We start from the raw sequence: 26,672 nt of genomic DNA, 5'->3' as shown, positions 1-26,672 counted from the left end.
GCCTGGCGTCTGCAGGGGCGAGTACGTCGCGACCCAGCCGTGCGCCGGGGCGGGGGGCGGGACGGGGGCGGAGTCTCGCCTGCACAAATGGGACCGAGGAGGCGGGTGCCCACAATTTCGCGCCAAATTTGGCTGGGACTTCTGGTGTCGCGAGCGAGCTCAGGGGTTTTTACTGCCGCCGACATGGTTCGTCCGCTAAATTGCATCGCTGCTGTGTCCCAGAACATGGGGATCGGCAAGAACGGAGACTTGCCCTGGCCCCCGCTCAGGTACCTGCTGGGCCAGGGGTGGGTTGGGTGGGATGGGATAGAGCCTGACGCAAGCTGCTCTTGATCAGGGCACTTGGACCGGGCCGCGCTGGGCGGGAGAATGCAGTTGGACTTGCGACCTAAGCTAACAGGAGCTGGGCCGGGGCTCCCGCCTCGTCCCGATCCGAGAGGCCAAGTTACTGATTTCCATCCAGCTCCTGCTACTCCGCGAGGCATTTTTCCCGCGGTGCCCTGCTCCCGAGCAAAGTCCTAGCCCTGGAGTCTCTCCCCCCCATTGGTGTGTTAGAGCTTGAGTCCAGGCGATAACGTTCTGAGTAACACTGTTTATGTAACTTGTAGGAATGAATTCAAGCATTTCCAAAGAATGACCACAACCTCTTCAGAAGAAGGTAATGTGGGATTTTTAAGTGAGGTTCGCAAAACATCTTGAGGTTCGCAGAACATGGGGAACAATTTTCCTTAATGAAAGTTAAATGAAAAGTTATTCATGTTAATCTGGGACGTTTTGTCTTAACCTTGATCTGTATGCAGTTCCCAAAGCTTATTAAACGTTTCATTTTGGGGAAAAAATGTTACTTGAAATTACGTGGGCGCGTGTACAATTGAGGTATTGGGTCAGCAAGGTAGAGAGGTAGGCTCGGAAGGATGACCATAGGAGGCCGCTGGAACAGCTGCTGGAAGAAATGGTAAGTGGAGAGGATAAAAGTCCAAAGAACTGTTACCTGATACTCCATATGGATGGAGAACAAGAGGTTAAAGGTGATACATACAGGAAGGCATCAAAGGTTGAACACTCGGGTTTTCAATTTAAGAGTCTGAGTGAAATCAAGAATAAAGGAGTGGAGAATAGTGTGCACTTGTAACGATTTTGAGGTGCCTGTAGGATATTAAGGCATAGCGTACTAGGTGAATTGAGACACTGGAGAGAAGAGGATATAACCAAGAAAAAGAATATGGGAGATACCCATTTAAAACCTACGATACATATTTGGTCATAGGAGGAGGAATAGCAGAGTCAACGGGGGAACAGTAAGTCAGAAAAGAGCAGGTGCAGCATAATTTGAACAGGACAGATAAGATACAAGGTCCTTGGACTTGGCACTTAGGTTACTGACAGACAAGATGGTAAGAACTTGAAGATAAAGAATTGACATGAAACATTCTAGAATCCTAAGCAAAATATGGAAAAATGCTTAGTCTTATTACTTATAGTTTGTAAATATTAGTGTTTTGTTTAAATAAAATCAAATTAATGATGATTTTTTAAGAAAAGGCACATGGTAGTCTCTCAGAACATACCAAGAATCAGAAATGTGTATGTTCCTTTAATACAGATATCTGAATCTCAAAATTTATTCTCCTAAATAATTAAACCAAAAATGGAAGCTATGTTTATAAAGTTTTTAAGGAAAAAGGCACAAATTGAAAGTATTTTAAGCTAATTGAATGGAAGCAGCTATCTTTAAAAGCACAACTATTAATGTAAATCTACAAAGTATACAAACATGAAAAACATTATTATATCAAACAGTTAAGCAGTACTCTTTAGATGTCAAAACATTATTCTAACTCTTCCATCCCCACAACAACTTGAGAAGTAGGAACTATGTTATCTCAGTTTTACAGATAAGGAATAATAAGGCACAGGTTAACATGACTTGCTTAGTACAAGAATACATTCAACTTGAACGCTTTGACTCAGAATCTTTGTTCTTCACTACTATATTATACATGACTGCGATTGATTAAAGCTATATATATTGAATATAAATTAGATAAATCCAAAGGGAAAAAGTTACTATATTTAAATAATGGGTGATAAATGGTAAGTTTAGGTAAAGCTGTTTTAAAGTTTAATTTTTTAAAGCAGATCCACTAGAGGTCAATATGACCATTGTATATATGCACACATGCAAATATATGAAAATATATATGGATATTCCCAAAATACACCTGTTCTTTCTATGTGATTTTATAGGTAAGCAGAATTTGGTGATTATGGGTAGGAAGACCTGGTTCTCCATTCCTGAGAAGAATCGACCTTTAAAGGACAGGATTAATTTAGTTCTCAGCAGAGAACTCAAGTAAGCACTATAACATAAATTCACAAGAAAATATATCCCGTTTCTTATGGTGGAGGTCAGTGGGTGACAAAATACTACATATGTAGCGATTGATAAAGCTGCTTAATATCACAAAGGTGATTATAGAAAATGAATAAGCACTTATTTATGCCACATGACAGTAACTTCTGCTATTATACTTAAGTGATTGATTTTATCACCTTGAAAAGATACATTAAATCTCACTACGGTAACAGAATTGCAAGCTTCCTTGAACCATCATTCAATTCAATTCAGTAGGGTCACATATCAGTTATATAATGTAAATTAACTTTTTCATTTTCACATAAAATCAAAACATAAATGTTTTAGGACTTGCCAAAATTAATTGGTTATCCCCTCTGGACCCAAGCCTAAATTCAGTAAGATGTAAATTTTAAGATGGGCAAAAATCTGGTCATAATCTTGTGCTCTATTTACCCCAATATCTAAATAGTATTTTGTCCTTGTGTTCTTGTTTTCTTTTTTTTTTTAAATTGGGGAACAGTGTGTTTTCCCAGGACCCATCAGCTCCAAGTCAAGCGGTTATTTTCAATTAGTTGGGGTGGGGGGGACAGCTCACTGGCCCATGTGGGAATCGAACTGGCGATCTTGGTGTTATGAGCACTTCACGCTAACCACTGAGCCAACCGGCCACCCCCTGTCCTTGTGTTCTTTACCCTATGTCTGCATATAAAAAATTTCAAAGTATTGAAATGCCATAGGGATCATAAGGAGAAGGTAGTATGTCCAGTTGGCCTCTGCTAGGAATTTTTCTGTCCTCCAAGCTAACACTAGTACATAGTTTCTGATGCCTGGAAATGCCATGGAAATTTGGGGGTGGGGGGGAGTTAATACCATTAAGACTGTCCATGCCATCAACTCTGCGCTTTCACCTTCACCATGACTTCATGTCATTACTCCACATGTGAGATCTCCTGATTTCTATGTTTTTGTTCTTTACATTGGACCTAACCCACTACATAACTTCTGGAACCTCAAGGTTTGGTTTATTTGTTTGGGGGGAGGAGGTTTGGCCTGAATTAGACCTTCAGGGAAAATTTGGGATTGCCACGAAAATTGTTGTTTCTTTTTTTTTATTGTTATTTCTTAAACTACTAATGTAATCATACAAAAGAATGCAGTATCCTAGGGCACTACTTGCTTGCAGAACCAAAAGTACATATATATGTATTAATATTATTATTCTTACAAGGAATTGGTTACACAGGTGTGGGCGCTGGCAAGACAAGTCCAAAATCTGTGGGGCAGGCCATCAGGAAGGGGAGGCTGGAACTCTCCAGCAGGGGATGAAGCTGATGTCTGCAAGTGAAATTTCTTCTTCAGGGTAGCTTCGCATCTGTTTGTAAGGCATTTCAACTGATTGAATCAGGCCCACCCAGATTGAAGTCGTCCAATTACCAACTTTAATCACATCTATAAAATACCTTCACAGCAACACATAGTGTCTGAATAACTGAGGACCATAGCCTAACCACGTGTACACATCAAGGACCACCACACCATAGGAAAGAAAAACATTACACAACAACCAGCTAAGGGGGTTCAGACTTCTGTAGGTTTTCTCCCAGATCCCTCCAAGAACGGCATAGGAAAAATCTTAAAGGAAGTGTACCAGAATATTTTCATTGACTGCCTTCGGGTGATGGGGGATGTGTTGATGTGCGTCTTGCCCTCTGCTTCAGTCTTCATACTGTTCTCTTTCTCCTGGTTGCTGGGATATTCTGCTTTATCTCTTTACTTGGTGGAATCCAAGTCACAGATTGTATTGCCATTTCCAGATACTCTTTAATAACATATTCTGGAATACTACTCAAGTTTATTTATGGCTAGCTTGAGCTACAACAAAGAAATCTCAGTGGGAGAGATGTTCAGTTGAGCCAGGAAATCTCAAATGATGAGTCTCATTTCTTCTTTATGACCCCTCTGTGGTGTGTGTAATTGGGTTTGGCTGTTTCTTACATATTTTTATATAATATTTGTTGGTACTACTTTGCTTTGTCTTTAAGAAAGAGAGAAAACTTAAAGTTTTTATTATCAAGCATTCCAAGGAAATAGGGATACCAATTAAGAAAAACATTTAGAGCTTATTTTTTGTCCTTTCTCCTGCTTCCCTGATTAATTGCTGGTCAGTTCCACACATATCCTGAGCACCTGCTATGTGCCAGGCACTGTTAGGTCCTAAAGAAAAGGGGAGTGATAAATCACTATTGCTCATGCAAGTTTTTGGGGACACTTCATTTTTCACCACCACCCCCTCCCCCATGTAAAAAGAAACTGAATCCTCAAGATAATCCCAAAATTTGCTGCCCCATACAAGTTATTTTGGGTAACTATTTCCTTAATAAGTCACATATAAGGAAAAAATGTTTTTCCTAGGCTTTCTAGTAGACAATCAAATTATGGATTTAAAAGAAATGTTATACAGCCACCTTTGGAAAACACATTGCCACTTTCTCAAAAGATTAAACGGAGTTATATGACCCAGCAATTCTTCTCCTTGGTATACATCCAAGAGAAATGAAAACATTACCACACAAAAACTTGTACACAAATATTCATAGCAGCATCATTCATAACATCCAAACATTGGAAACATCCCAAATGTTTATCAACTAATGAACAATAAACAAAATGTGCTATATCCATACACTGGAATAATTATTATCCCACAGTAAAAAGGAGTGAAGTACTAATACATGCTACAACACGGATGAACTTTGAAAACAGTATGCTGACTGAAAAAAGCCAGATACAACAGACCACGTGATTCCAATTATATGAAGTGTCCAGGGTAGGCAAATCCATAAAGACAGAGGGGGTAGAAATGGAGAAACTGATAATAGGTACAGGGTTTTGGGGGGAGGTGATGGAAATGTTCTGAAAGTAGATGGTTGCACAACTCCATGAACAATCTAAAAAGTTAACTGAATTGTACACATTACAAGGATACATTGCATGGTATGTGATTTATATCTAAAAGCATTTATTAAAGTCTTTGGAACCAAAACGTAAGTAACGAATGTTATACTGCGATGCTGTAGCTTTGATAACATCATTAGAAAATCCGAAATTGCCTCCATGATAGAAGATGTAACTTATCTTCAATCCAAAAAACTAACAATTCATGGTTTAATACTTTTTTGTGGTTTCACTATCATCTTCACAGTGATTAAAACTTTCTCCTCTTCTCAAAGCTGCAATTCCTTCCCCATCACTCACACACACTTGGTACAGCAAAGACTTAACCAACCTGGCTTCTGATACCTGTTCTGGTGCCTATTAACTTTGAGGCTTTCAGCTTTATTAACTGTAAGTTTTGCTGAACCTCAATTTCCTAATCTACTAAATGGGATTAATAATGACAACTTCTTAGAGTGATTTTTGAGAATTAAATGAAATTTCATAACTTACAGATTTCTGGCACACAGAAGGCACCCTGCAGGTATCAGGTCCTACTCCCCCAACCCTTGCTACTTCAGCAGAATTACCTCACTTCATAGCTTATAGAAAAGATCAAAGTTAATGAGAGCACAGTGAACAGGTTCACGAGCTCATCATTTTACCTTAACGTATCACTTGGCTCCTTTCCCTCAATCTTCAGACAAAAACCCCTCCTATCGAAATCAATCCCCTTCCCCCTCTGCCCCCTCACTGCATTATTCTAGACTCCATTTTTCTTCTGTCCTCCGGATCTTGCTCTGTTGTCCTTACCCTTTCGTATTTTAAATCTCACCACAGATTATTTTTCTTCTACCCTCAACTTTCTTGGAGCTTTCTTAGATTAAATAACTTCTGTAACTTTAGTGTCAGCCTCAATAATATCCATGGAGGTCTGTCACTTCTGTGTTTTGCACATGTTTTTATCTCCTTGGCGACTCAGCTAAGGGATCATACTCCCAGGAGTATTCTCCCTCATGACCCACACGGGTAATGCACCACCTCTGCCCATCTAGCATCCTCCACACACTTCCATTTCATGTCCTCTTCACTTTATTGACACTGCTGAGATAGTTCTGTGACAGCCATTACCACCTTTTTGGTACAGAGTGATTTTTTCTTTTTTTTAATCTCTTTTCCCAGCATCTAGCATGACCCCTAGCAAACTCGAGGTTCAGAAATTTTCACGGAATGGATGGTACATTACATCTGATTTTATAAAAATAGGATCACCCCATATAATGCTTTGTAACCTACCTTTTTACCTCATTTGACATATTAGAAGATTAATTTCTGTAGGTATTTTTAGTGGCTGCATAGTATTCAATTATAAGGAGGGAGCATACTTGAACCAATTTTAAATAACTGAAAATCACATTTTTAAAGACTGAGTATGAAATGTCTTAAATTGAACATATTTGTGAATTCTGGTTAAATGGGATGGTAGCCTAAGGCTTTTTGTTTTTAAATGCTTGCCCAACAGTTGCCAGGGAAATTGGGCCAGGATTCCATCTGCCATTTTATCTTGCACCTCGGGCACGGTGGAAAAGGATGTTTATATGGTACCCTTACGTAATCAAACGAGGCTGCCCAAAGCCATAAGCTGGTCTGAGGGCTCTGCCTAAAGCAGCCACACCATCCTATCTGACACCTAGTAGCCCTTGGCCACCATCTGAGAACATAGTGTGTATGTAAGAAGTTGCAGCTCAGGCTCCAACAGCATCAGGCTGCTACAGTTCCAATCCCAGGACCACCATCTCCTAGCTGTGTGATCATTGGTTACTTAACCCCTCAGCCTCACTATCGTCATCTGTAAAAATGTACCTGTGTCCTGTGTACCTGCTGGCACTGCTGGTGACATGAAATGGTATGATGCATGTAAAGCAGTACCTGATCCCACTACTTGGGAGAGCAAGTAGGCACTCAAGAAATGTTAGATATTTTCTTTCTAATATAACTATCAGGCAGAAAGCGGCCTCCCTGGAATAGGGCTTTTAAGGAAAGGGATGGGAATACCTACTATGTGCATTATCTCTTAATTTTCACACTCTCAAAACAAGATACCCAGCATGTCTACAGACTTACGGACAGAATTTGTATGCTACCACATACCAACTCGCCATTGTCAGGGAATCTAATCTATTGGTTTGAGATAATTATAGGAAGGAAATTTTAGCAATGAAATAAGTCACAATATTGAGGGCTTAACAATATGCCATTTACTGTGTTCATGTCTAGAATTTGTGCTATAAAGGAGCTGATAAACTCCAACATTAGCTCAGCTTTTTGCTTTTACTTTTTTACCCACCTGGGGGTCCAGTGTTTCCTGTGAAACTTATTTCTAAACTGCTAAATAGCAACATTTTGCGGAAGCATTTCTTTCATGCCTTTGTTTTCCTTTTCCAAGGCTCACTACTAAAGAGCGAAAAAGCAGTCTTCACCTTAATCCCTTGAACCATCTTCAAGCCATTGTACCACAAAATGATTGCCCCCTTTCTTTGAAGTCCACACCAACCTTTTACACCACCTTGTAAATCATTTTGCTGTAATCCACCAACTTCTAGGATACCTCTTCCAGTTTTCCACATAAGCCAGTTCCAAATCACCATTTTTCATTCTACCCAACATACTGTCATCACTCCTGACTTCAACATCCTGTTACTAAAACCACCTTGATTCTGTTTCAATCATTCTACACTGTCTATTAACTAGACTATCTTCTCCCCCAAGTCCAAATCTGTTTCTTCCACACTAAACTCTTCCGCTGAACAGCCTATTCCAAACCAGTCAACACAACCGCCTGATACCATAGAGGATCCCTTGGTTCATTTAACCTAACCCTGGCCTCCACGTCTTTTCCAGCCTTTAGTCAAAATACATTCTTTGTGCTATTTTAACTGCTTCAGAGATGACAAAGAGTGAAGTAAGTAAAATGTGTATCAAGAAGGTAAGGCAGGAGGCAGCCAAAAGAATTAATAGTGCCCATTAGCTCTTGATGAATCATTGTTATAACTACTAGTTCATTCAAAGGAAATTAATATATTTTTTTTAAAAGCATCAGTCTAAAATCCTGAGCCTGAATTATAATTTGTTTTCTTTCTAATTACTATGAAAGCCTAATTATGCATTTCTTGTTTATAATGGGAATTGCAACCCTCCCTCCAAGTCCCCTACTCCCCCGAAAGAAAAAATCAGTTGTGGAGGTTAGGAGAGATTGAGCTAGTCAATGTAAACCCTGAAATTAATTAACTTTTCCCTTTTGGGATTTTTAATTATAAAAGTAATAACATGATCTTTTTTTAATATTTTATCCATTTCTATATTGTTTAAAATATGAATTTCCTTCCCTACTTAACACATATTAACAGTTTGAATATCATAACAGTCATTCAAACATATTACTCTTTTTCCAATATTTTATCATGAAACTTTCAAACATATAAACCTTTACAGTAAACACTTGTATACCTACTACATGGATTCTATCGTTAACATTTTACTATGTTTGTTTTATCATCCGTCCATCAATTGGTTTTGTTCTTTTTATGCACTTCAAAGTAAATTGCAGACATTAGTGTGTTTTCCCCTAAATACTTCAGCATACACATCATTAACTAGAATTCAATATTGTGTACATTTGCTAAGTTGTGTTAAATGTATGCACCTATAGAACCAACCCTATACCAAAGATACAGAAGATTACTGTAACCCCTAGAAAGTTTCCTTATGCTCCTTCCCCGTGAATCTTTACCCCATCCCTCCAGAGACAACTACTGTTCTGATTTTTTTTTTCCAACACAAATATCACAAGATACCAGAAGTGCTGTAATTTTTTAATTAATTGTGGGCCATATATACACAAATGTGGGTTGAAATACTGGCCATAGGCCATATTGACATTAACTGGTTTTTGTTGAAAGGATTAATGTGATGACTTTAGTTTTATAATTAGTGCTTTCTATATAGATTGTTGACCAGTATGAAGGGGTTCTATGGAAATTATATATAATTCTCTCAACCTCAGGGAACCTCCACAAGGAGCTCATTTTCTTGCCAAAAGTCTGGATGATGCCTTAGAACTTATTGAGCAACCAGAATTAACAAATAAAGTGGACATGGTTTGGATAGTGGGAGGCAGTGCTGTTTATAAGGTAAGTAAAGTTGACTATAGATACAAAGAAATTTTCTACTCTTTCAGCTTCCCTGCCATCTGAACTTTTAAAAAATTAAGCCATAAGCAAAGGAAGCACATTATCGCTACTGGAAGTTGGACATAGTGTCAATAAGAGTTATTCTTTTTCTGATACTATCATGCAAACTAAATAAAAGTGTAAAAGTAACTTTTTAAGTCTTTACGAGTTTATTTGCAATTCAAAATAGTTGATGTTTCCAATTTAAAAAACATTCTAAATCCTTCCCTTAGATTCATACTTGGACTGGACGCTTTTCTACTCCTGGGATGTGCCCTGATACACTGAGTTATACCCTTTTCAAGGATAAATATGTCTCTTACTGAGAACGGGATGGGGCTGTCAGTTGATATACATTGACCAGATGTATTTGAATTTGTTAAAAGCATAAAACTTGCATATAATGTGAGGACATTGAAAAAAATATTACGTGATTTTATTATCATAAGGAAAAACAGTAGATAAAAGGAAAATACTCCTTTTTCTGGATACCAAATGACTTCCAGCTTTCAAAAATTTTGAGGATAATAAATGGAATTTTTTTGCTCTTGGAAAACACTAATGAAATATTAACATTTGTGGAGAGGAAGAAAATCAGCTCCTGTGCTTTGGTGGCTTGTGGTAACATGTACCCTGAAATTATTTGAGAAAGAAGAGGTATACCAGCATCCTAGATGGCATTATAAAAACTCTGTTTCTTGGGTTCCTGTTTCTACACTTTTTCCATTTGTAATAGGGGTAAAATAGACATTTTCCTTTGATCTTTCAGCTGAGTGTGACTTTCCAAGGAAACAAGTCATTTCTTCATTTTGTTCAGTATTCATTTTGAATGATTCAATAACATATTCACTTGAAAGTATATTCTTTAAAAAACATATAAGTACTTAAAATTAAATTCACTTATATTATTTGATACATCTATATGTGTATAGATATATACATACGTATATGTATATAAATTATAAGGAATTAGAACCTCCAGGTTATAATTTTGCATTATCCACCTACCTCATGTCACAATAGTTTGTAGAACATTTAGGCTTATATTCCCATGGACCAAATCAGGCCAACAGTTGCTTGTTTTTATAAATAAAGTATCATTGGAACACAATCACACCTATTGATGTAGTATTGGCTGTGGCTGCTTTTGCCTACAAAGGTAAGAAACCATATTGCCCACAAAGCCTGAAATACTTATCATTGGACCCTGTACAGACAAGTTTGTCCTCTATCATTGACTTTGATAGAGACTTTGAAACACTGCTGTGGTTACTCCCATTCAGTTTTTCTAATTTTTAGTATAGCAAGAACTGGTAGAATATTTATTTGGTTGTGACAACAGAATAAATGATGTAATAGTATAAGCTGCAGTATCAAAAACAAAAAGTAAAATGTTTTCTATGACCTTATTTGGAATTTTAAGGATAGTTATATATGTGTGTATATATATTTTTTCTTTTTTTCCTCCCCAATAAGCTATTTGAAAATCAAGAGTTACAGCTTTCTTGGAGCTGCACTTAGGACTCTTGACTTTTTATTAGAGTTTTAAGATATTCCTTCCAGGGCAGTTTTTTCTGTAGAAACTATCAACAGTACTCTAGGCGGCAGATAGAAAAGTCATTAACAGTATGAGGCCAAATACAATCATTAGCAACAAGAGGTAGACTAAATCACCTACTAGCATTGTAGCTATCTCCTGGGAAATGGAAGCATTATTAATTTTTATGTAAATGTACTAAGTATGCCCTTGGGATTTTTCAGTAGTCAAGGTCTCACGAAATTATACTATCTTATCCATATATACATATGTAAATTTTTCTGTGGAGTCACTAGATAATTTGGGGTTCTTAATTCCTAAACAACCATCAAAGAAAAAAGACAAAACTGAATGCTGAAATGAAAAAAAATTCATGTAAGCAAACTAGAGACCAGAATATATATTTTAACTCACTCTCATAATTATTGAGAATGATTAGTGCCATTCTCAACTAAGGCATATTTTGCAGGGCACCGAAGTAAAGAATAGGATATTTAAAAATCATTCTTTGCAGGTAACATGTTATGTAGCATGTCTTTAATACCCAGTACAAACTTGACTATAAAATTAAAACAAACAAAAATCTCAGTTTTTATTCCTTTTGACACTGACAAATAAGGAAATTGATGCCTTTTGCTTTGTTTCAAAGGAAGCCATCAGCAAGCCAGGCCATCTTAGACTATTTGTGACAAGGATCATGCAAGAATTTGAAAGTGACGTATTTTTTCCAGAAATTGATTTGGAGAAATACAAACTTCTCCCAGAGTAAGTAAAATGTTATTAATTAGTCCGAAGCACTTTTGGATTTCCAGCTTAAGAATTAATAGGCAAGAATATGTCTGTTCAGACCGGTTTGGGGTAATAATGTTTTATAGACAAATACTATAGAAATTTTTGGAAATCTGCTTTAACAGACTTGGGAATGTTCAAGTTATAATGATTTTACTGAAATCTATAGAGTAGTCATTAGTCCATTCTATAAGATCTGTGTTTAGCATCAGACAGTGTCCAGCATTGGGGAAAGAGTGTTTACCAAGACACATGCCATCACTACTCTCCAGGTTGCACTGTTTGTAGTAGAGAGGGAGGGTGGCAAACAGTAGATAAACATCAAAAGAGTTGCTGTGTGGAGAACTGAAATATTGTGATGTGATAAATATAGTTACAGTCTGAGCAGTCCTCTCTGAAAAGTGGCATTACACTGAAATCCAAATGGCAAGAAGCCAGCCATGCAAAGAGCAGGGAAGACCATGCCAGGAAACGGGAATAGCCAGTGCAGAGACCTCGGGGCAGGAACAAACTTGGCATGTTCCCTGAGTCCTGAAAGCCACTGTGGGAATTGTGAGCAAGGGGGAGACCCAAAGGGATCAGACCAAGTGCAGATTTAGGGGGTTCTGAATAGAGTGATGTTGTTCTGGCTGGTTGGGGAGAATGGAGTAGGAAGAACAAGAATGAAGCTGGGAGACCGGTGAGTTGTAGCAGTGCAGGTGAAAGAGGAAGGGACTTAGATAGCAGTGGTGGAGATGGAAAGAAGAGGTTACACTTGCTTTATTGTGTAGTTGTGATTTTAGCCTGATTTTGAACATTCATAGCATTTTAGTTTCAAAGCACTTTTCAGCTTTAAGATTAATTATATCAGCATTATTGACTAGCTTTTAACACATTCTTTCAAATCTTCTCTGTTGAATCCAGTCATTTTTCTTTGAGTGTATGTTCTTGTAAATACCTCATAAAAGAACATTCAGAGCCAAGTCTGAATAAATGGATGGCTAAGCTTTAGAATAATAGTCTATCACTCTGTAGAGTAATAGGTATTAGTCTTGAATCAGATGAAATGTGTGACTGATTTTCTTGGGCTCTTAACTATAAGGAAATCTGAGAAATTATAAGAACTCTAAAAATTTTCTGAACACCTAAAGGTCAGGCTTTTGCTTCTAGTTTCCAAAGGTGACTACTTAGAAAAGTCCCACTTAGTGATCTCATGTATATTTATATAAAAATCAGTTGTGTTTGTTTGTCGCACTTTATGTGTTTTCTCTTGTACGGCTTAGGTTGCTGATTGTCACAGTATGTGAATATTGATCTCTGTTGTCCGTTATTTCTTATCTTTCTCTTTGCTACCAACAAAAAGAATAGATTACTGTGTGAATCAGCTCCATGTTAAATACCTTTCCAAATCCTATCATTCTCAATCAGACCTCTGTCCAAAGCTATGACGCTTCAGGATCGTTGATAACTAAAACAAATACCATTCTGCTTCTCTCTAGAAATGAAAATTTTAACATCTTTACTGAGAGATGATTCACACATGACAACATTCACCCATTGAAAGTATGTAATTCAATGATTTTAGTATATTCACAGAGTTGTGCAACCATCACCACAATCTATGTTTAGAACATTTTCATCACCCCCCTAAAATCCCTGTACCCATTAGCACTCATTCACAACTCCCCCTGCCCTCCTAGCCCTAGGAACCATTAACCTATTTTTCTGTCTCTGTAGATAATGCCTTTTCTGGACATTTCATGTAAGCAGAATCATATAATATAATCTTTCTTAGAATTGGCTTCTCACACTTAGCATACTGTTTTCAAGTTTATCATATATCATTAGTGATTGCTTCACAAATTTTTCCCATTATCTGAATTGCCTTTTCACTTTCTTAATGATATCATTTTCAGCACAAAGGTTTTTAATTTTGATGTCCCATTTTTCCTTTTGCAACTTGTCCTTATGGTGTCATACCTAAGAAACCATTGCCTAACCCAAGCTCACAGAGATTTACTCCTACGTGTTCTACTAAGAGTTTTATAGTTTTAACTCTTACTTTAAGTATATGCTCCATTATAGTTAATTTATGTATGGTGTAAGGAAGGGCCCAAGGTCATTCTTTGGTAAGTGGCTATCCAGTTGTCCTATCACTATTTGTTGAAAGGACTATCCTTTCTCCCATTGAATTGTCTTGACACCCTTGTCAAAAATGAGTGGACCATAAATGTGAGAGTTTATTTCTGGCCTCCCAGTTCTATTCCATTGATCTATGTCTGTCTTTATGCCAGGACCATACTGTCTTGATTAATGCAGCTGTGTAATAACTTTTGCAATCATGAAGTACAAGTCCTCCAACTTTGTTCTTTTTCACATTGTTTTGGGTATTCTGGGTCCCTTGCATTTCCATGTAAATTTTATGATCAGCTTGTCAGTTTCTGCCAAAAACCAAGCTAGGATTTTGATAGGAATTGTATTGCATCTGTAGATTACTTTGGAGAGTATTATTATCTTAGCGATATTTGTCTTTCAAATCATGAACGTGTCAGTCTTTCTACTTATTTAGGTCTTTGATTTCCTTCAGCAATGTTTTGTAGCTTTCAGTATATCGCCTTGTACTCAAGTGTTATGTATGTTCTTAATTATTTTATTATTTTTGATACTATTATAAAAGGAACTTTTCTTAATTGTATTTTCAGACTGTTCATTGGTAATACATAAAAATACAATTGACTTTTGTTTATTGATATAGTATCCCGCAACCTTGCTAAACTCATTTATTAGTTTTGGTGGTGGATAGGATTTTCTATACTTAGGCAATATCATTTACAAATAGAGATAGTTTTACTTCTTCCATTCTAATATGGATTTTTTTAAATTTTTTTTTCTTGCAAAATTGCCCTGGCTGGAACTTCCAGTACAACGTTGATTAGAAATGGCAAGGACAACACCTCATTGTCTTGTTCCTGATCTTAGAGGGAAAGTATTCAGTCTTTTACCATTAAGTATGGTATCAGCTGTGGGTTTTCCGTACATGCCCTTTATTACATTGAAGACCTCTTCTATTCCTACTTCATTGTGTGTTTTGATCATGAAGGGGCATTGGATTTTGTCAAATGCTTTTGAGTCTATTGAGATGATCACGTGGTTTTTGTCTTTAATGAGAAAAAATATACCAATATTTAATACACTATTAATATGGTGTGTTACATTGCTTGAGTTTTGTATTAGACTAATCTTGTATTATGGGATACATCTACTTGGGAAAATCCTTTTTCTATATAACTGGATTCAGTTTGCTAATATTTTGTTGAGGATTTTTGCATTTATATTCATGAGGGATATTGGGCTATAGGTTGCTTTTTTGTAATGTCTTCACCTGGTTTTGGTGTCAGGATAATACTAGCCTCACAGAATTAGTGGGGAAATGCTCTCTCTCCTCTTCTATTTTTGGAAGAATGTGTGAAGAATTGGTATGAATTCTTCTTTACATATCTTAGAAAATTTTAATGGTGATTAGCTTCAGATAGGAAATTGCTTTCCAAAGCCAAAATCCAAGGAAATTGCTCCAAAAGGGACCTTCTAAACAAAGCTATGGATGAACATGGAAAGTCCTTTTTTCCATTACAGCATTTGATGGTCATCTGACTTTCAGGCCTCTACCAACATGATAATAACAGCTTCTTTAACGTGGTTGGAGAGAATACCGTATGGAGAGATCTGGAGTAGGCCATCCTTCATGAGGTAAAGGAAAAGAAAACCTCTGAAGATAAAACGGATATACTTTGTCCCTGGAAGTCTGAAACATTGCTCAATTCTCGAGCTGCTTACTCTCCAAATCTCTGTACATTGGGGAACTTAGAATTGCTCCCGTTGTCCAGAAACGAACACTGATCATTCTCACCTTCTTCTTTCCCCACAGCTACCACTTAGTTTAGACCCCCATTATCCCTATCAGTAGGCTTCTTGTGGTTACAAAGGGTTCAGTCCAAACACATTGTTATTAACACCATGCTTCCTGATAATAAAAGCATTGGTATAATGAAATAAAAACGACCGAACTATCATGAAGCATGATGAGAATAAAATTAGAGTGTAGGTGAAGCCACACGTGGTGGAAACCTAAAAGCAGAAGGCAATTTTAACAAAGTAATATGGTTTTGCTTTTTGTCTGCCCACACAACACCCCCTCAGGTGATTGTCTGTAATTATTCTTGTGACAGCAACAGGCCAGCGTGTCCTCTAAGCCTCTGCCCTCATCTTGCCTGGAAGAAATCTTTTTATCCCAGACTATTTCACACTAGGCTCCAACTAAACCAGCAGGCCCAAATATTTTATACCAGCAGTTTTCTGCTTAATGAGCCCCCAACAGGCTTCTCCTTCTAGTTATTCACCTTTCATGTGAGATGCAGTCAAAGAGGAGAAAGACCAGGAAGAGGCCTTTGAGGAAGTAACTGGCTCCAGAGCTGGGACAGATGCCCCCTATCAGTGGACAACGTAAAGTGGGTTTTCCATGGGCTGACTGCTGTTGCATTACTTCCTGGCTGTCCAAAGGATCCTGGCACATCTGTCCACACTATTTGTACATCCCTCTCCTCCTGAGCCTATAGACTCCTATAGAGTCTTCATTGTATTTTAGTTGTAGTTTGTTTCTTATAAATAACTGTTTCAAGAACTCTCTTTACCTCTATCTCAGACTTTCTATCAAATCATCTCTATGTTCTTGTGATGCTTTGTCAGTTCAGATCTCAGGTTTCTTTTATTCATTGGCTTCTTAAATGCTTGAAGATTCTAGAGGAGAGTCTCTATCTTTCTCGGCTGGTTCATAACAAATAGAAGCTTTTTCCAAATCCTGTTAGACTTTAAACTCAGAGTTCAAGTGTGGCTCTTAACCAGTTTGTTCTTCAGAAAAGTTTGGAATTATGATTATGAGGTAGTTTAATCATTATGAAAACAGATTATGTGAATATTGTGGAAAGTAAAATTAATCTTAAGCACAATTAAATTTTAGTTTCACAGAGAAGATTAACATGAGTACCGTGGCTAGTGATCATATCCAGCCAGAAGCATAGTTATTTCTAAGTTATTATTCATAGTTTTAGAAATAATTTTAATACTTTGCTTTTATCTTATTAACTGACGATCTCAATAGTCTTGAAAATTTTACACACATACACACACACAAATGTACATACTTTTGGTGACTCATTCCAAATATATTAAAATTGTGGTTAAAAGTTGGCCTAGTAGAGTCATTTCTTTAAGAAAAAAAGCTATACTGCTACTAAACAGCTTAGAAAATGGTTGGTAAATAGAAACATAAATTGTTCAAGAGACATATAAATTATTCAAGAGAAAACACTTTTTCCTTTTCCTTACATATTATTATACTATTGTTACTTCATGTGTCTAATTATATTTTTTATCCAAATGTCATAATCTAATTAGACAACAGTTTAATGCCCATTATTACTCAATATTGTGTTGGCTATCATAAGAGATTTAAATTTATTTCTGTATTATCCCTGCCTACAATGACTTTAGAAAATAGGGGAATCAAACAAACTAATAATATTAATGGGTAACATTTGCAGAGCACTTAATGTGCTCACAATGGTAAATTTTTTATAAGAATGAAGACTTATTGATAGCCAAGTGTCACACAGCAGAGCCAGAGTCAAACACACAAGTCTGATGAAAGCTTCCCTGACTCAGCCAAATGGCATCAACCAAGTATAAGGTAAATAAAAGGTTTCCCTTCCTGTTTTCCTTCACCGTGGTAAGCCACCTGGAGCATAGTGGGCTGCAACCTACAGCACAGAGGAAGGGGGGTGCACCTGGATTTGGGTTGGAGACCAGAGCAGTCAGAACAGTCTTCAGGAGAGGAACTGCGTTTTGTTTTTCTGTTGGTTGTGGCTTTTTTTCAGTTGTAAAAATAACTTTTTATTGTGGTAAGAACACATCTGATCTACTCAACAAATTTGTATGTGTTCAATACAGTATTATTAAATATAGGTCCCATGTTGCATAGCAGATCTCTAGCAGTTAGTCATCTTGTATAACTGAAACTTTATATATACCCTTTGCACAGCAACTCCATTTCCCCTTTCCCTCTAGGCCTTTCAACCATCCTTCTCTCTGTTTCTATGAGTTTAACTATTTCAGACACCTCATATATTAATAATTAGAACCACACAGCATTTGTCCTTCTGTGACTGGCGTACTTCACTTAGCATAATGTCTCCAAGTTCATCCATGTTGTTGCATAGTATAGGATTTCCTCCTTTTTAAGGCTGAATAATATTCACTGTGGGTATATACCATAGTTTCTTTATCCATTCATCTATCAGTGGACATTTAGGTTATTTCCACACCTTGGCTACTGTCACTAACTGATTTCAGTTATCAAAAAAGAGAAGAATCAGTGGTGAGGATGTGAAAAAACTGGAACACTGTTGGTGGGCATGTAAAATATTAGGTTGGTGCAAAAGTAATTGCGGTTCTTGCAATTACTTTTGCACCAACCTAATAGTATAGCCGCTATGGAAAACAGTATGATGGTTCCTCAAAAAAAAAATTAAAAATAGAACTACCGTTTGATCTAGCAATCCCACTTCTGGGTATGTACCCAAAGGAGGGCCTGGGTTTTGAATTGGAATCTGGAGGGAACACATACCTAAGTGAGAGGGAATAGAAAAGATAAACAGTGATTCTAGTAAAGGAATTGCAATAAGCCACGCATTGGGGAATTAGAGCACTATGGAGTCCATTGATTAAACAGCAGTAAAGAATCTGTCACCATGCAGGGCACATAACTTCAGTTCTGCTCTAAACCGCTAAAGGTTGTATTTTGCTGGGGTTTTTTTTTGCTCAAACAAGAAATTCAATACCAAATGTAAGACTTGCAAAATGTTCTTCAAAATTTTCGTATTTGCTGGGTGATAGAGTGGAAAGAGAAAAGAAACTGCTAACAGCAGTTAGTTCTAGAGAGAAGAATAAGGAGGCAGGAAAATTATACTTTTCATTTTCTAACTTTCTATACAGTTTGAAATTTTTTCTTTCCGTTTGCATATATAGTATATTTGCATAGTACCTATTTCATGGTGGCTTACCACTGTGAAGAAAAAAAGGAAAGGAAACCTTTTATTTACCTTATGCATTAGTGATACCATTTGGTTGAGTCAGGGAAGCTATCTTTTTTATTGATACATTATTTAATTATATATGTATTTCTTTTACAGATACCCGGGTATTCCTTCTGATGTCCAGGAGGAGAAAGGCATTAAGTACAAATTTGAAGTATATGAAAAAAAAGAATGATTAATGTAAAGGTGTTTTCTGCTTTATTTCAAGTTGTTCCCCAGCCCCTCTAAACAATTATGTATTTAAACATTAGAAAAAGAAACTTCTTTGGATTTTAGCTCTATGGATAACTATCTCTAAGCAATGTGTTTTTATTAATTAATTAATCTTAAATAGATTTGGTTAAGATTAATCTTCCCTATGATATCTCAATACCATTTGTGAAACATTTCTTGCTGTGACTGTCTGAATGTCCATCAGGGGCCAGGATCAGGTCCCTCACACATGCGTAGGGTAGCATTCCCACCAAGGCACCCTGAGAGCATAAGTTGAAACCAGGGCCTATAAAGATAGGAGCTAGAGAGATTTGTCCAAATGTCAGAAATGAATTATCAACAGAACAGTTAGAACTCAGATAGTAAAAGAAAATTAGATCAAAATGGGGACCATGAATTACTCTATGCACATCACACTTCTGAAAAAACTTCTGTTCACTCAGACAAGGAACCAGTAAGTGGAGAACTTCAGTACATTCCACAGGGATGGTAAAGAAGCAGGTAGGAGACTACCTTTTTGATGATTAAAAGAGAAGGTCTAAGACCTTTAAAAACTCTGCTTCTGATCTTGGGTGAGATGCCATGGGATGTTACAATGATAGAACAAGAACAGGCTGCTCTTTACAAAAATGAGTGATCTAATAACAAACATATGGCTAAAATTAAAAATTCAAAGAGAATGGATATTGCTAGAAACCAAAATTAGTAAATTAGAAAATAAACTTCACATAATTAAAAAATGAAAACATGTTTTACTCATCAGGTTAGCAAACATTTACATTTTTAGGTATCCAAAGAAATAGCATTTTCTGCTTTGTAAATTGGTACAACTTTTTTAGATTATAAGTTAGCAGTATCAATTAATATTCAAAATATCCTGGGTTTGGACCCTGAACTTCCACTTCTAAAAATTAATCCTGAACAAAGAGATGAACCCAAGAGTGTTTGTGCTCCAATTTTTAAAACTTGGAAACAGCCCAAATGTTGAACAATAAAGAAGTAACTAACCAATGTCTGTAAAATTGAATGTCCTTCATCAGTTAAAAAGAACGAAGTACTGAACAAAAAAAATGCCAGAGATTGCTAAGTGAAAGAATCAAATTGTGTAGTTCCCAAAATTTTTAGTAAGTGTAACTATATGTAGGAAAAAATATGCTGTAAACTGTTGACAGTATCAGGATTGGGTGTGTTATTTTATGCACTAGGTATGTCTGTTGTGATTATATTTTTTTTTGAAACATGCTTATTTTCATGAAAAATTACTTAAGATAATAAATTGCTCCCTTTACGTTCAGAAGTAAAATTAGGATACAGAACATCAGGAGTAAAATTTCCTAAAAATCTTTTAGAGAGGGGGAAAACAAAAACAGATCACACAGAATAGAAATCAATACTGCATAAGACCAACAAACCACAAGAAAACAGTGGCACTCTCTAGTATTTATTAAGGATGCACATACCCTTTGATCCAGCCGTTCCACTCACAGATAAACACCAAAAGAAAACCTCCAGATATATATATATATACACACACATATATATACATACATATATATATACATACATATATATATGTATATGTGGAAATATGTTGCAGCCTTGTTTATAATAGTGTAAAACTAAACCTGAAATCCAGTGACAGGAAAATGAATACATTACTATCTTAGATTGTGTTTCCCCCTAAAGCAGACCCCGACACTAGAATTTAAATGAAAGCAGTTTATTTGATAGGTGATAACCAGAAAGCACCATTGACATGTGGATAAGTGAAACTGGGAAGATAATAAAGCCAGTTCAAAGTCAGTGAGCAGGTTCTCATTGGGTACAAGTTCAGTACTTACTACTGAGATAGCCGGGAAATGGAGGGGAAGAAGACAAGTATTTATCCCCTCCTCATCACTGGTTGGGAGCTTGTCCCAGGGTTGTCAATTCCCTGCCCTGTGTACTGCTTAACATACTTCTGTTGCTAAATGGAGCCCGGGTGTTTGAATTAACAAGCTGCTGGCATGCACAGGAACAATGAATGCTAAACACCTAAAGCAATTCCATATGTTTATAATTATGTAAGAATTTCATACTTTTTATGTAATAAAAAGTATAAAGTCACACATGGTTTGTTTGAAATATTTTACAATTTAAAAAAATACAGAAGCAGTAAGACCAATTAGAAATTCAGGAGAGAGATGATGGTAACTTGGACCGAAGAGCTGGGTATAGTGAAAAAATTGTGATACGGGATATATTTTGAAGTTGGAGTTAATGGGATTTTCTGATGGAGTTTGATTTTGATTTTGCAGCTACCAATTTTGAGATACTTGGAAGGAGAGAAGGAGTAAAAGGAAAAGAAACAAAACAACAGAATCATGCCTTCAAAATTCTGAGAAGAAAGTTATTTTCAACTGATAAATCTATACTCGACCAAATAATCAAGGACAATTGAGGTTAGGGGGAGAGGGTAGGGCGACTTGTTTTCACTAAGACTTGGAACCATTTAATTTTATTTAACCACTTGCTTGTATTTCTTTAATAAAAACAATTCTTAAGTTGCACTAGTTTGTAAGTGCTGCCCTTCTGTTATTCTTTGAACACCTCACATAAAATTTCAAAGACTTGTGGCAATTTATCTCCACAGTCAGCGTAAAAATGGAGAAAGGAAAACAATTAGCTGAGGGTCACACAAAATTCCAAAGACCAACTGTTAGAAAACCGTCAGCCTTTCTCTCATGGTGCCTGGTTTGTTCATCATTTAAGACAGATAATCAAGGTCTCACTTTTTCCAAATTAATTTATGAAACAGCACTATAAGGTGGTGATAAGTTGAGGGGAAGATAAATAATAACACACACATGTTCCAAATATTCAGGTTAGCACATTTTATGTTCTGTGAGATTGAAATTTTGTAACATAACCACGTCCTAAACGGGCATGTTTCTCAAAATGTCATCCCCTGTACAAGGGACGGGTCCTAGGGTCTACATTTTAGTCAAGCGCCCCAAGTGACCCGGAAGCCGACTCAAGGTTTGTAAGTCACTGGGCAGTGCTTATTTCCTATCTAGGATATCTAAATGAAGCAAAGCAGATTGTGAGAAATCAACATAAGATTGGAAAAAGTAAAAAGACTAGATCTACGGTTGCTGATCTATTTTGAGAACTAAAGACTTTCATTAAATATGTACTACAAATACAGATGAAAATATCAATAGCTCATAGGTGTCCAGTAACAAGACTTTTTCTTTTATAGTTAATATACACTAAAAATACAGCAAATGACCCAATTACGCAACGTGACTGTGAGGGAAAGGTTGGCTGGCCAGCTGCTGAAAAGATTCAGATAAACAATGACCTTTGGCAGATTGAACCTTGTGATCAAGGATTTTCCAGCTGGGAGGAAAAACAAAACTACATAATTAAATGAGTACCAGGAATAGAATTAGAGACTCAAAGAAAAGATGGAACCTCTGGCCAAACACTGGAAAGAAGCCCTGAAAAATCAACACGAAGTTGTGCTATTCCGGTGACAAAGGTGAGATTGCATTAGTGACCGTTCCTAATTATCTGTTCCCCAGGAGATCTCAGGTGGACCAGAAAGGGTTTCTGTCATGTTGACATTTCTGTTACACCTTTTTATTCTTGGAACAAAAGGAACAAATCCCATTGTATGGTATTTCGAATAACTTTGCAGTTGGTAATGAAAGTAAATGTGAAACTTACTTATTGGAAGACAAATTTTAGGTGGTCTCTACTTCACCACAGGGCCAACACACAAGCCAAACCCTGAAGGAACAGAGGTTACTCTGCCAGGAGGAGGACACGATGATGATGGGACTCAAGAAAACGAGAGATTTTCCTGGTGCACCTACCAGCCAAAGTCATTTAGGAAAGGGACCCTGAATGAAACTGCCCCCTTTTCAACCCCTGGTCATAGCCCCCTCAAAATGCCCAAGTTTGCCTGCAGGTTAGTTTCTCACTGCCAGTTCTCTGATGGGTGAATTAGCAAAACTTATACTCGGATTTCCCCCCGCTGCCCAGCATTTTATTACGAACCAGTTCAAACACACAGTAAAGTTGAGTTATATGTTAAACACCCATTTACCCATCACCTAGATTCTATTATTATTAACACTTCTATTACACTTCTATCTCTGCTTTCCCACATATTTAACCATCTTACATTTTGAAGAATTTCCAAGTAAGTTATAAATATCAGTATGCTTCATCCCTAAGTTCTTAAGCTTGTATATCATTAATTGTGGTTCAATACCCGTTTACATTTTGGAGGGTAAAACTGACATAGTGAAATGCAGATCTAAAGTGCAGCATTCTACAGGTTTTGACAAAAGCATATACTTGTGTCACCCAAACCTCTGTCAGTCACTCCAGAATACTCCCTCAAACCTTTTCCCAGTCGATCCCCCACCTTCAAAGGCAACCGCTAGTCTGGGTTTTTTTCCCATAGATTATTTTTGCCTATTCCTGAGCTTCATATGAATAAAGTCATATAGGATGCACTCCTTTGGTCTGGCTTATGTCACTCAGCATAATTTATTTGCGATTCAGCCATGTTGTTGCATGCATCACTGGTTTGTTCCTTTTCATAACTAATTAGTATTCTATTTTACGGCTACACCACAGTTCATCCGTTCTCCTATTGAGGGACATAGGGCTCTTTCTAAAGTGGGATTTGAGCTTGGTGTTGAAGGATCTAGAGAAGAGGTGACTGAGGGTCCAGGGGAAGGCAGATACACGCTGCAGGCAGAGGAAAAGCCCTGAAGGAACTTCATCTCCAGATTCCAAAATGCAGGGCAAGGCCTTACTAAGGAAGGGTAGGTGTTTTCAGGCCCCACTTCCATCTAGTGCCAAGTGCCTACTCCACTTTTGAGGCACCTCTCAATTTGTTCTCTCTTTTTCATAACCACTTCTAGTTCAGGTCTTTATTTGCTCTCACTTGGGTTGTTGCAGGAACCTAAATTGGTAGTTTTTCCATCTCTGATCTCCCTCCCCAGCAATCCACGTCCCCAACAATCCATCACCAAGACAATCTTTCTGAACTGCACCTCTAATTATGCCACTGTCACCTCCTTAATGCTCGCCGAGCTAAGGCCAAATTCCACCTGGGCCTTTAGTGTCCTCTACAGGTGGCACTGATTACCCTCTCTGGAGTTTGATTTTTTTGTTTGTTTTGTTTTTTAATTTATTGGGGTTCTTTTTTTAAGTAGTACGAAGCTCACAGTGGCCCATGTGGGGATTGAACCGGCAACCTTAGTGTTATCAGCACCACGCTCTAACCAACTGAGCTAACCGGCCACCCCTCCTTCTCCAGAGTTATTATCTAGTTTCCATTCTACAATGTACATAAGCCACTCTCAGCTCCTCACAAACACCCCAAAGGATCCAATCCAAGCTTTGCCCCACACATGCCCCTTTTTATGCAATTCTCTCTGCCCGTAATTCCTCCCTCTCTGTATCCTGCAACCTAAACCATGCCGTTCCTCAGAGCCCTGCCCAGATTTGAAATGTTACCTCTCTCGAAGCCTTCCCTCTCACACTCCTCCGAATCACTAAGCACTCCCAATCATCCCTCTTACAGCCCTTAAATGCAGTTTGCCTCACAGCCATTGTTATTCAAAGGAATGTTTTCAGCTGCAAGTACCAGAAAATCCAAGTGACTGGTTTAAACAAATTGGGATTTGCTGACTCTGAGTCTCCTGGTTTTTCTCTCAGGTTGTAAGTGGGCTACTACTGCTTCAGAAATTAAGTCCATGTTCACAGCAGGAAGAAGAGAGAAAGGAAGCAATGTCCGGCACACGTTTCCCTTTCATTAGGAAAATAAAACTTGTCCCAAATCCTCCTAGCATTCGAGTCTAATTCTAATTAACGCACATCAGAATTTAGGATCACTGGCTTAAAACTAATCTTGATCTATCATCTGGGGCTAGTATATCCCCCTCCCGCCAACAAAATCAGAGGTCTCTTGGCAAGGAAGAAAGGAGGATGGACACGAAAATACAATTAACAGTGTTTGCCACGTCAGTGCTGCCAGAATGCCAGCTCTTTCAAGGCAAAAACTAGATCTTACCTTGCCTCCCCTTAAGACATCTAGAATCTCAAAAATTTTGATGATAGATGACAGATAATAAGCAATTTACAAATGAACTACTTGTAAAAAAACATAAGTAGGAGATAATCAATACTCAACTGTTTTAATGAGTTGTTCAATGAAAACTGAGTAGAAACGTGTCTTGCAGGGCGTCCGGCGGGGTCTCTGGTCCTGCTCCCCATATAAGAACACAGTATATGGCTAGGCCAAAAAGGAACACCCATGGAGCCATAAGTAGGGGAGTCATATCACTATATTCTCGCTGGCGGCACTATAATCTCACTGGAGGCTGGATCCACACTGTCCACAACCTGCCATCCTAACTGCAATCCGCGCTTGCCAGCCCAGCCACCATCTTCTGGCCAGCCCCATTTTCTACTAGCGTAGCCACAGCAGTTATATTAGTGGCCAATGGCTCACTGGTTACAGCTGACGGCCAACTAGCCACAGCTGATGGCCATCCAATCTCAGTTGATGGCCATTTACTACCTGAGCCAGCACCTTTCCATGTGAGGCTGAGAGCCTGGAAACTGTTCTCTGGGGCTCTGTCCCCACAAAACCATGCTAACTTATCTCTTCTTCACTGTACACCTGGTGGCTGTGTGTCTGAAGTGAAAACCTAGGTAGGCAGGAAGCCTTAGAGGAAATAATCAGTTTCTCATGATCCCCAGCCACCCTTTATCCACTTTCCTCCCAGGTTACTAGTGACCCCACTCTCTACAGCTGATAAAAATTTTCAGACCATGTGACACCTGGGGACTCATAACATGCCAACACAGTGCTTGGGCCTGTGGGGGGCAGGTGGGCAATCCTGCAATCTACAGTTGAAATGTCATGTTTCATTTCTATCATGTATTCAACCTCGTTATAATAAATTCCATGTGGCATTCCCATTTGGGGTTGATCTGGCATTTCATTATATTCGCCACATTGCTATAAATGACATTCCCAATCAATAGATTAAAACAAACGTGATGTGAACTTGCCTGGCAGTCCACTAAAAATGAAAAGCAATGCTGTTCACCTCCTGTGTTGGTTGAAGATTGACAGCCTTAGCAGATAAACTCCAATCTCAATGACTGAGCAGAAGTTTATTTCTCGCTCAGAGCAAGTCCAATACAGGTCTCTCTGATCAGCAGGCAGCCCTCCGGGAGGTGACTCAGTGGTCCAGGCTCTTTCCCTCTTGTGGCTTCTATCTTCAACCAGGAATTTCCAACATTGTTGCCAAAAAGAAAAGCGAGTGGGTGATCACATGTACAAGTTGGGGGGTGGGGGGTGGCGGTGGGGGGAGGGCAGGTTGGGGAGGGGCATACACCACTTTCCCCCACATTCCACTGGCCAAAACTTTGTCACAGAACTACACCCAAATGGCAGGAAGCGGTAAATG

At 37.9% G+C, this 26,672-nt stretch overlaps 2 protein-coding genes across 6 annotated transcripts in view; one reads left to right on the top strand and one right to left on the bottom strand.

Annotated features, from left to right (window-relative positions):
* The window catches only part of MSH3 (mutS homolog 3), a 195,128-nt gene that overhangs the window by 144,809 nt on the left and 23,647 nt on the right, over nt 1-26,672 (bottom strand). The gene's annotated exons all lie outside the window — the stretch shown is intronic.
* Nucleotides 14-21,737, top strand: DHFR (dihydrofolate reductase). 4 transcript variants are annotated; one of them, XM_019728218.3, is made up of 7 exons: nt 14-269; nt 609-658; nt 2,248-2,353; nt 9,357-9,483; nt 11,709-11,824; nt 19,072-19,155; nt 21,486-21,737. In XM_019728218.3, exons 1-6 carry the CDS (start codon nt 88-90, stop codon nt 19,148-19,150), a joined length of 660 nt encoding a protein of 219 aa, XP_019583777.1. In that variant the 5' UTR covers nt 14-87; the 3' UTR covers nt 19,151-19,155; nt 21,486-21,737. The 4 variants fall into 4 exon arrangements, with proteins under 4 accessions (XP_019583777.1, XP_019583778.1, XP_088652716.1 ...); XM_019728219.3 differs by having other exon boundaries at nt 19,072-19,161; XM_088796590.1 differs by lacking the exon at nt 19,072-19,155.

This window comes from Rhinolophus sinicus, chromosome 3 (genome assembly GCF_057876585.1).
Source record: "Rhinolophus sinicus isolate RSI-liver-muscle chromosome 3, RSI-T2T, whole genome shotgun sequence".
Classification (NCBI taxonomy): domain Eukaryota; kingdom Metazoa; phylum Chordata; class Mammalia; order Chiroptera; family Rhinolophidae; genus Rhinolophus; species Rhinolophus sinicus.
This window is presented reverse-complemented; position numbering and strand designations above follow the sequence as displayed.